Source organism: Pygoscelis adeliae, unplaced genomic scaffold (assembly GCF_000699105.1).
Source record: "Pygoscelis adeliae isolate BGI_AS28 unplaced genomic scaffold, ASM69910v1 Scaffold84, whole genome shotgun sequence".
Taxonomy (NCBI): domain Eukaryota; kingdom Metazoa; phylum Chordata; class Aves; order Sphenisciformes; family Spheniscidae; genus Pygoscelis; species Pygoscelis adeliae.
Window position 1 is genome coordinate 900,999 of NW_008824754.1, and position 10,961 is coordinate 911,959.

Below are 10,961 nucleotides of genomic sequence, written 5' to 3' on the forward strand. Positions count from 1 at the left end.
CAGGGAAAAATAAATAATGTTACTACAGTAACCAAAGACTGATGGAAAAATTGATTGTACTCAGCCATAGTGTTACTGTTCACTGTAAAGCACAGCACATGACAAAGCAAAACAGTTACTAGTAGGATAGTACCATAAAAGGCTGCATGCTGAACTAAGAAACAAAGAAGCAGATGTGATTGATTGCTTAAAAACAGAGCTGAAAATTAGAATGAAGTTCCTGCTTTAGGATACTTGGTTTTTCAGGTCCGGTGGGCTATTTCCCAACCTGGGGCAATAGTACTTTGCCAGCATGGAAAAATCCATGGCTTCCAAAGATCTGGGGTCACTCTGTGGATTTCTGCAGAATTATCCAAAATCAAAGCTTTCACTCATTTATATTTTGTAAAAAAAATGTTTCTAGCCCTTCTGGTTACAAAGCTCTTTTGGAGACTTAACTGAAACCCTTGTTTATAAATCTGCGCTGGCCAGGCAAGAAAAATAGTAGTAAAAGAAGTGTGAACTTCTCAAAGTTACCATAGTAGGGCAGTAAGTGAGGCCGCCTCAGGGCCACTAAAATGCCCGTATTTTTAACCCTGTCACTGCTGGTGGCTATAATACAAACATCCAGCTAGTCGTGCTCTCCGCGGAGGTTGGCTGGATATACCTGTCAGCTTGACAGGGTGTAGAAATGTAAGCTTCAAATAGACAAGTAACTGAGGAGTCTATTTAGCATTTGCCCTTAAAACGTCCTTAAACATTAGGGTTGCTGTAGCCACCAGCTAATAAGTATTGGACTCCTGCGGCGCAGCAGGCAGGAGAGTGTGGGTTTTATAGAAAACTTGGCCCAGCAGCAGCAAAGGCAATTCAGTTTACTGTCATAATATCTCTTGCAGTTGTCCCCTTGTGTGTCAGAGTGAAGAATGGCATCAGTATACAAAGGAAGGGCAATGTGAAATGAGAAAAAAATATCTCCCTCTCCCCGTCCGTGCACCCCCAACTGCAATTCCACAGACTTTCCCCAAATCCCTCACAAATGTCCATTGCCTCAGTTTTTGCTTTTAAGACCCTTGTTGACTGTGAAATGAATGAAGATACAAGTTAGTTGGTGACCTGCCTGCCTACAAAGAGAGGAAAGATCGAATGCTTTTGGTATTTCCTTTAAAGAAACAGGAAGAATCATAAAACATTTGGGGGTGAATTGTGACTCCCTCCAAGAGAGAAATTATTAACTGCATTCAAGCACTGACATATTGCTTCTGAAAAATCATCCATTTCAATTTAAAGATGCTTTATCCTTTTGTGTTCAGAAAAGGTCCTGCAGGGCAGTCAGTTCAAGAGATCTTTCCACAGGAGTTCATCATGATTAAATAGAGGCAAGGGAGAGGATTAAATTGAGAAAAAAACAAGCTGACAACTACAATTTAAGGAATTATCTTGCTTGTCATTAGTAATAGAGAATCCGTTATGGAAAAGGCATAATGCAACTTGATGGTCCTCTTTACATTTTACAGTCACACAAGGGTGTAAATATTTAATCTTTCAATTAATCAATCTTTACAAAATATCTCACAAAAACATTTTTACCTATAGAAATCAGTTTCTATACATCAATATATTTTTCTTTTTATAAATTATTCCATCTTTAGGTGCCTTCTATCAATATAAATGATAAAATAGACAATCAAAAATTTTAAAGCTTTTCCCAGTTGTATCCCTCCTTGTCAACATAGGTGCTGTGAATCCTCATACATGTGTGTGTCCACATGGGAATGTGTTTGTGTGCACGTGTGTGTGATGTGAAATGCTTCCATCCTCTCCCACCCCCAAACTCCATTAAAATAAACTATATTGTTATTAGTTCCTGATGCAATAGTGTTTCTAAAGGGGAGAAAAGAAATGCTTGACTTGGTTTCAGAAATCAAAAGATGTGCATAGTTACCAAAGTCGAGGTGTACCAACTACAAATGTGCAATGACAAGCTTAGAATAGGATCCACCTCCCAGTCAAGTCAAAGAGTGTCCTACCAATGACTTCAGTAGGAAGTGGACCAAATACTCTGAGCTTGATTTTGCAAGGTGCATGTGGCCCTGATGTAGCAAAATGTTTAAGCCCGTGCTTAGCTTTGAGCACATGAATAGTCCTACTGGAATTGATGGACTGAACGGCATAGGGAAGGATCACAAATGACTCCAAGTCAACGGGCTACTCCTGTAGGAATTGGGGTCAAGTGCTGAGCGCCTTGCAGGATCAAGCCCTATATGAGGTTCAAGAGCTGGGAACTTCTCTTTAAAGCAATCAACACACTGAGCTCAGCCATTGAAATTGATCAAAATGTCCGCATGGGCACAGGAGGTGGCTAGCTCCCCTTGACAGAGGGTCTCCATGTCAAAAGTTTATACGTACAACTGGTGCTCTGAGCACACAACAGATTTGCTTTATATGGTAGAAGTCTTTTTGTTCCTAACCTTTGACCCATCAGTGTCCTTCATGGCTTCAAACACTTTGTGTTGTACATTCATCAAAATTCACATTGACTGCAAAGAACATAAATGCAACAAAAACAGGAAAGCCTCCAAATAGTATATTATAGTTTTCTTCTAAATATTCTCCCATCGTAATCAGAGGTGCAGTGGCTAATTTATAATTTTTCCTTTGAAGGAATCCAGATGAAAGGCCCAGATTGTTCTTCAATTACAAGTTTGCATTGATTATATATATCTTCTAAGCTATCTCCTTGGACAATAGCTGCAGTAAGAAAACATATCAATATTTATTTTAATTGTTACATTCTACAGCATCCAGTGTCAGATATTGATGAAATGAGAAGGAATACTAGCACACTCTGATGTTATTGATTATGGAAAAGTCATACCCCTGCAGATGGCAACTAAGTTCAAACCAATGGCACCTTCCCATGACAGAGAGCCATCCTACTGCTTGTAGTGAGGCGACTGAGCTAGGTTAGTTTAGAGAATAGCAGCTCTCTCCCATGGGAAGGCAGCATGGTAGGTTCCCACTGTTGCAAGTCAAGCTTTACATTTCATTTGATTTAGAAGCTACTTCAGCAGTGAGTAGCAGCAGATTTACAGCCTATTCTTTTCCTGACTTAGTTATAATAAACTCACTCTTGGCTGCAAAAGTTAACTAGATCAGGTCCAAAGTGACAGAAGGTAAAGCAACTGTAACACAAAGCACAGTGGCTATGCTTTTAAATTCCTTGCCCCCCAGCAAAAATCTGGAACTGCAGTTGCAGTGCACTGTCACCATCAGCAGGTGGAGGGACAACTGGGGGCTTCTGAGTGTTATCCGCAAATACCAGTCCCCCGAGCAGGGAGCTGCCTAAACCTGTCCAAAGGAAATGCTGGGGCCCAGAGCAGGTCTTAGGTCTTGCTTCTTTTCCAGGTCAGGAAAAAACTCCCATGATCCGTAGCTTGAGCTCTTGCCTTGAGCTAGTGAGGAATTCTTTGGTCTGTACAAATGCAATGATGCAACATTTGTACTGATTTAGTTAAAAGCAGTTTTGGGTCAGAGAGGGAATCAAATTAATGCAAAACTATTCCTTCAGGGCATCAAACTTCTGAGGAGTTGAATGTCTCAACTGCCCTTGAGTTTCAGGGAAAAAATAGTCCCAAGCCAGGAGTCCTTACTGTGGGCACACTATACTGATATGTACTCTAGGCCAGAGACTGAGCTGATCCAGCTGTTTTGCAATAAAAGGCTATACCTTGGGAAAAAAAATGTTTTTTAATAAAAACATACCTGTAAAATATTCTCCAAATTCTTGTTCTAATTTAATTGCTCGATCGTAGGTTTTCTTCGCTTGCTCCTCTGTAAGACGTTTATTCATTTCCCTAGAAACACAGAGGAGGTAATCAAAAAATTTTGATTCTTACTAGAACAGCTTTCTAAAAGAGAATGATGGCCGGATTGAGATCGGTACAAGAATCAAGCAGTGATTGATCCATCAGTTCATGGGCAGTTTCAGTATTTTAAATTTAATTTCATTCTTATGTAGTATAAACCTACATTTCCAGACTGTTTCCCATTTCTCCACTAAATTTTTATTTTGGCTTCACTGCTTTACATTCCCAAACAAAATAGGAGGCCCAAATCTGGTAACTGCTAACTGAGGTGGACTTGTGGCATCAGGAACCCATGCGTAAGTCTGGGAGCCAGGAGTTCTCAAGGCCTGAGCACTCAGAGCACTCCTGCCTCCAGAGCTGAAGCTCCTTCAGGAACCTCTCTATCTCCCAGGCCCACAGCTGGCTGTCTCAGCTGGATAAGGTTGCCCAAACTGCTGAAATGGAAGCTGGGTTTTGACCGAGGCTGGGGCTATGGAAGTGAAATCACGGTTAAAGGCAGGATTCAGTCACTGAGACTCCTGAGCCTGTAGAAGGAATGCCAGAGTCATTGTAAACCCTGTAGGGAAGCCCCGGAAGGACCCAGCAAGCCTTCCAGGGAGACTTCTGGGTTCAGGTGGGGGCATGAGTTCCAGATATCGTGAGAAATCAAACTGAGTCTTTCCAGCAGGAAGAGTTAAGATAAGTTATTTATTTATGTTCTCTGTTCCAGTCCTTTCTGATTAACTAGAGAGATTCCCAGTCAAGTGTGTCTTGCAGATTCTAAAACATACAGGGTACCAATGAATGTAAAAACATAGACAGTGTCAGTAACATTCTGTTATTGCCAATATTTTGTTATTTGATGGAGCATTTCTGTTTCAACAGAGGCGTTATTCAATAACTTTAAGAAATGAGTTGTCTTGCCCATGCATGCTCAGCTTTTAATACCACTGTATACTTGCAAAGAATCAAGCTCACACTCATTCACTGCCTTACATGTATATGCCTGCAGATATCCAAATTAATTAGCAATAATAAATAGAGTTTGCTTGTTCTAGCATTTTTTCATAGCATGGAATAATTTTTCTTAAAATGTGATGGAAATTTTCTGAGGCAACTAGGAAAACAAGAGAAGGGAGCATCTTGTGTTCTACATAAATCTGATTTAATGCCTTGCACTGAATCATATGATTATGTGGTAATGGCCTGTACACAGTGTGACATGGGTGATGCATGTAGGAAATTATGTGCATGATGGTGCATAAAAAAATGATCTACGATGTGCACAACAGTATGAACTTGCTACAGCTAACTCCTACCTGGCTTCTGAAAAACACCCTGTAAGATGTCCAGGATGCAAAAAGGTATTTCTAGAAATGACTTAAAGCTGTCTGTCTATATAACTAACTATGTAGCTGGGAACACTGCTTAAAAAAATCTCTCTGGAAGTACCAATGCAATGCAGAAAGCAGGTTTATAAAATGAAGGATAAGAAAGATTTCTTTAAAAATTTCTGACAGTTATTTGCGGATTATATAAATAGGTTTAATATATGCCAATCTGTGTCATGCTGCTAAATTTGTAATACTACTAATTCTATTTATTGGAAAATCGTTATCTAATGGAGTTCAAGTGGGCTTCTCATTAGCTGCGCCTACTTGAACATATCTTTAGGTGACTGAACCAAAACTCTGTCTTGAAGTGGGACATACCATTGCAAATTCTTATGCAAACTTAACATTTTCATCTTAAGGACACTCAGCCAATATTCTAGTGCTAACAACATCCTCCTCCTTCCAGATCTATTTCTGGTAAATTTCTGAGAAGTCTTCCTCAAGATCTTTGAATATTAGAGGAGAAAATACAAATAAAAATATAAACAAGCATTTAAAATAGTAAGTACTTTGAAATAAGTAGAAATTTGCATTACATTTTCAGGTTGTAGATTTGCCTGGTGTATAAAACTGTGCGAGTTGTATTCATGCCTCCGCCCATCCTGTGCCTTCAGGAGGGAGGACGGAGGAAGGGGAGGACCACGATGGCCATTTTTCATGATGAATTAAAAGTGCTGTCAACCCGTAGTCCCTTCTGTTTTTTTATTTCCTAGCCAGGGACCTGCACAGCTGATGAATTCAAAATGCTTGGAAAGAGCTGTCCCTCCAGGCACATTTTCCAGGGTTTTCCTCCTCTCCCAGTGAAGAGCTCACCCAGGCAGGCTCTTCATTACTTCCAGCTCTCATCCCCATGATCCCACCACTGTCCTTCTTCTTCTACAGACAGAGGCTGATTGAGAGGTACCAACAGGGATGCCTCTGGGATTAAACCTGTGAGGTGGAAGGGAGGAAGGGAGGGAGGGAGGGAGGAAGGAAGGAGGGAGGGAGGAAGGGAAGGAAGGAGGGAAGGAAGGAGGGAAGGAAGGAGGGGAGGAGGTTTTTTTTACAGCAATTTGATTGCCAGGGCTGAATTTAATTGAAGAAAGCAGGATCAGGAGACATCCAGCTCAGGCCATGTGTTCTGGCTGCTTTTACATCCAATAGCCCGCATGGTCTTCCATTGCTGTGGTCATTAGTGTTAGTAGGGTATTTCCAGAGAACCAGTGATAACCAAGTTTCAAGTGCAGGTGCAAGCTTAATTTATGCTCCCTGCACTCTTCGTACCTTCACTATCAGATGGGTGCAAAGGAACGTATGCATAAATGAGAATTAGACTTCAACTTTAAGTACTAATTTTGCTGCAAGTTAAATCTTTTGACTTTGTTTTTCTGCATCTTCTGATTAGCAATTTTTTGTCTTTAATGCTTTTACTTTGCTATTACACTAACTTTCAACTCATTTGTATGAACAGGAGTAATAATTATGGCAGATAAACCTATAATTTTTGTGTTGTAGTAGTTACATACATAAAAAAGACTGAGTGAACACAGTTACGCTGTCATAAAAATGTCCTCTTTCTGTTCCCACAGAGCACTGGTTTGTTAAACTTCTCCATACTAAAATAATACAATCTATTGGAAAGGTGTTATATCCATTCATGTATGCACACCCTACAACTTACTGTCACTTACATCAGAGTATGTATTTGTTTAGCCAGACCCTGAGTGATTTAGCTTCATTACAAAATAAAATAAATGATTTTCGCAAGCAAGGGTCTCAGAATTATGTCATTATTCTCAAGACAATTCTTTAAAAAGAATGATACTGTTCATATTAAAAGAGTTCTCATTTCTGTTAGAAACTAATTTTGGGTGCTGTTTGATAAGATAAATACACATTAGATAGATTAACTAGATAAAAAGATTACTTGTGGAGAGCAGGCTGCAGGGGATAAACTAATTTAGAATGCCTGAATTCATTACATTTTCCTCTTTTTTTCAGGAGTTGTATTGTGTTTACATAATTTATTTATATAAGCCATATTACTGCAAAAGATCCCAAACTAGTACTGATATATAAGGACTTTTGCTGTCCCACGGAAGTTTGGATTTCTAATTAAGGTTGTCTTCCACAGGGTACTTGCAGAACAAGGAATTCAAAGTCATATAATGGATTTCAGTTTGTTTGTCCCTACCATACTGTCAACATTGAGTCAGGTTTATATTTGGAGAGTGAAGAATAGCTTAATTTTGATTTATATCAGTAAGGAAAATTCTGCTAACTCTGCATAACTTGTTTTGTCCTAAGTGAAATATTAGCATTGCTTTGGTTTAATAACAGGATGATTGTCATAATATTTGGCATCTTCATAACACTTTTCAGTCAATCTGTCCAAGGATTTGCTGTTACATCAAATCAATGAAGCCTTTATGTTATTGCCACATTTCTGGTTCTGCCTAATGTATTTTTCAGAGTAGGGGCCACCTTTATTTACTTTTTTTTTTTCCACTCCAGATACAACGTCAGCATTAAACAAATAATGGAAATATTTTATGGATGGGAAAACTGTAGGTTAAGATCTATCTTAAAACAATCAATGCAGAAGTTAGTCTATCAGACTACCCTTCCCCTTCTATACAGCAACATAATCAGAATATAATTGGATTGTAGGGCTGGAAGAAATGGCAAGAAGTCATCCAGCCCAAGATGGCTTTGGTCAGGATGGGGCTGTGCAAGTACCACATACTGTGCACCATCCCCCGTAATGTGGCTGGACGTGCAACAACCTTATCACCAAAAGGCAGGGCCAGGGAGGATGCACATTCTGCCCAAGGATGGGGCATGTTAGCATTCTCCAGCTCCGTCACCTGATGGTTGTGGGCACACCGTTACCGTGACCAGATACGCATCTGCCGCAGGAGGGGGGATGCTGGCATTTTAGCTGTGTAAGAGATACCTATGGCATCATCCGGCATTTGCAGAGCCTTTGGTCAGGGGAAGGCACAGAGTTCAAAATTTCATCCCTATCACAGCAAATTAAGCTGATAACCCTTGCATTACCATAAGTGTACATGGAAAACAATTGATCAGAATGTATTTTATCCTGAGCTTTAACCAATATGAAGATCACTTCCATATTTTCTCCTCAGCCTTATCTCCTTGACACTAGGTAACCCCCGTTCCTCCTCCACTTCCAGGGTGGAACTCAGAACCAGGCCAGCGCTCCAGCTGAGGCCTCATCCATACCCAATAAAACAAAATAACTGTCTATTGTGTCCTTATACAACACTGATGTTAATACAGCCCACAGTGGCAGTTTCCTTTTTTGCAATCACATTATCCATCCATCCATCCATTCATATTCCTGTGAGATCCATCCCAACCGCCAGATGCTTTTCTGCAGTGCTATAGCTTAATTATTCCCTGCTTGTACTCGTGCATTTAATTTTCTCTCATTTGCCTGTGCTTAATTTCATCTTACTGATTTTACATTGAGTTTTAATCTTATCCTCCAAAGTGCTTGCCACCTTGTTCAGCCTTGAATTATTCACAAACTTTACAAACTTGCCCAATTCATCATTCAAGTAATTCATGAAAATAACAAGTAGTCTCAAACAGGGACACAGCTCAGGAAATATACTTGCAGGATTTTTGTTACCCTCCCAGTTTAACAGTGCCATTTTCAATGACTGAGTATGGTTGTACACACACTCTCTAGTGATTCCCTCCGGACTCTATTTCCCTAAGCTGCTACTGAGAATGTCCCATGGAGCCAGAACAAAAATCAAGGTGCAATACAATTATTGATATCCATCTCATGAAAGAAGGAAGTAAGACTGATTTGATTTGCTCTTGATACACATACATTGGCTGCCTCTTAGAACCTTTTTATCCTCTGTTATTATATCTGAGTTGCTTAACTGTTGCCTGGATCCCAGTGTTTTTCTGAGTATTGAAATTAGGTTGCCTGGTGACAGCTTGAAGTTGGTGTCTTCTCTTTCCTTCTTTAAGTGTTATGTTTGCCCCTCTCCAGTCCCATGGGTCCTTGCCTATCCTCTTACAGACCTTCAAGTAAATGAAGGGCTGACGAAGAGGCACACACCGCAAATCTGACACAGGTTTACCATCTGGTTGGTCCCCTGTGACCAGACTCTACACCCCAGGAGCACCCAAGGCTGGATGGGACAAGCCATGCTGCATGAGTCCTTGGTGAACTTGCTGCAAAGGTTGCAACAAGTACTCTGAGCACAGGCAGGGAGTCCTTCATGGTCCAGCACGTAAGCCCGTATGTCCCAGAGTGAAAGGTTCAAAGGCAGCTTTGGCTTGCTCCCTGAGATGCCGGGATACAGTGGATGGCAGGCAGGGAGAGCTAGTCTCCACTGTTCCCACTTCATCTCATTATTACTGATTTTAGAGGACAGGCAAAATGTAGACTCAAGACCTGTGTTGTGCCACTTGAGACTGTACCCTGAAAATAAAATGCTTGAAGGAGTTTATACTTACATCAGAGGCTCCCATGATTTAGGCTTAATGAAGATAGCGATGGGATAGAGTTGTGCAACTTGTAGTCGTTTGATAGCATTTCCTGACACATCAAGTATACAGTGCTTGCCCTGTTGGAAACAGATGAGGATGTGTTTATTTTTGCAGAGTTTGCTGCAGATCAGCCAAAAGACAGGAAGCAATTCTGCGATGCAGTGCCCTGGAACGGGGCCATTACTGGCACACCAGGGAAGTGGGACCCCAGGGCATGCACTCCACTCCTCTGCGCTCTTTCCTTTGCTTTGATGCTAATATAAAATATACACTGGAGACATGGGAACAAACTCATTTTTTATTTTTACTGGGATGAACTTTGTGGGGGGGAGAGGATTTTCTTCAGAGATGAGAAAAATCAGTTCAGAAAAGTAATAGGATGTCTATGTTCTTACTGGTGAATTCAGTTCTTGTTTGTGTCAAAGACTCCCTGTGTCACCCGAGGCAAGTCATTTAATCATTCTGTGCTTCGTTCTTTTGCCTCTGTGAAAGTGAGATAAGTTTATTTACCTGACTTACAGAGGGAAAAGGGAAGGCTGTTTTGAGGTGTACTTGAGGCGCTGTGTTAGATCCCTGAATCGATCGCACTACCTCCAGGTACAGAAAGTTGTCATTCAAAGTCAGAGACTCCACTTGTGGAGTCATTATAAAGCCTATAAATATTAGGATGCCGTTTTGCAGATATTTTATATTTTTGGCAGAAGAATCATGTCTGAGATACAATGTGGAAACAAAAGAGATCATGTTGTGTGGTCAATAAAACTAGTGTCAACCTACCCTTTCTGCCACGAATCTCACAGACTGGACACTAGTTCCATATAAATTATCATTGTACTGCCCAGCTTCTATAAATTTGTGCTCTTGGATATCTTTTTCCATTTGTTCTCTTGAAATGACAAAATGATAATCTCTCCCATCCACTTCATAGTCACGCTTTGGTCGTGTGGTATCTGCATGAAACAAAAGACAGAAGATCAAGAAGTCGGTAAATACATTTCATGCAAAAAATGCTGCAATTAAGGTTTGCTCAGTGGACAATGCTGGGTCTACTGTAAGTGGAGGTGCTCCACATCTCGGAGCAGATCTTTGGCTGCTACATATTGTTTTCAATGGAGTTATGACAATAAAGCTGTCTTTTTGTAGTAATACCTTCTGACGTTTACCTCCAATCAATACTTACAGACTAACATAAAATTAGGGTTTACCAGAATTCCACTTTTCTTCAGAA

At 40.4% G+C, this 10,961-nt stretch overlaps 1 protein-coding gene across 2 annotated transcripts in view; it reads right to left on the minus strand.

Moving 5' to 3' along the window:
- Positions 1–2,620: 2,620 nt before the first annotated feature.
- Positions 2,621–10,961, minus strand: part of DLG2 (discs, large homolog 2 (Drosophila)) — a 671,422-nt gene continuing 663,081 nt past the window's right edge. For both annotated transcript variants that reach the window (XM_009323461.1, XM_009323460.1), the window contains 4 exons: positions 10,511–10,683; positions 9,701–9,810; positions 3,742–3,833; positions 2,621–2,727 (listed from right to left, as the gene is read on the minus strand). In XM_009323461.1, coding sequence (XP_009321736.1) covers positions 2,621–2,727; positions 3,742–3,833; positions 9,701–9,810; positions 10,511–10,683 — 482 coding nt within the window. The remainder of the gene's footprint in view (positions 2,728–3,741; positions 3,834–9,700; positions 9,811–10,510; positions 10,684–10,961) is intronic.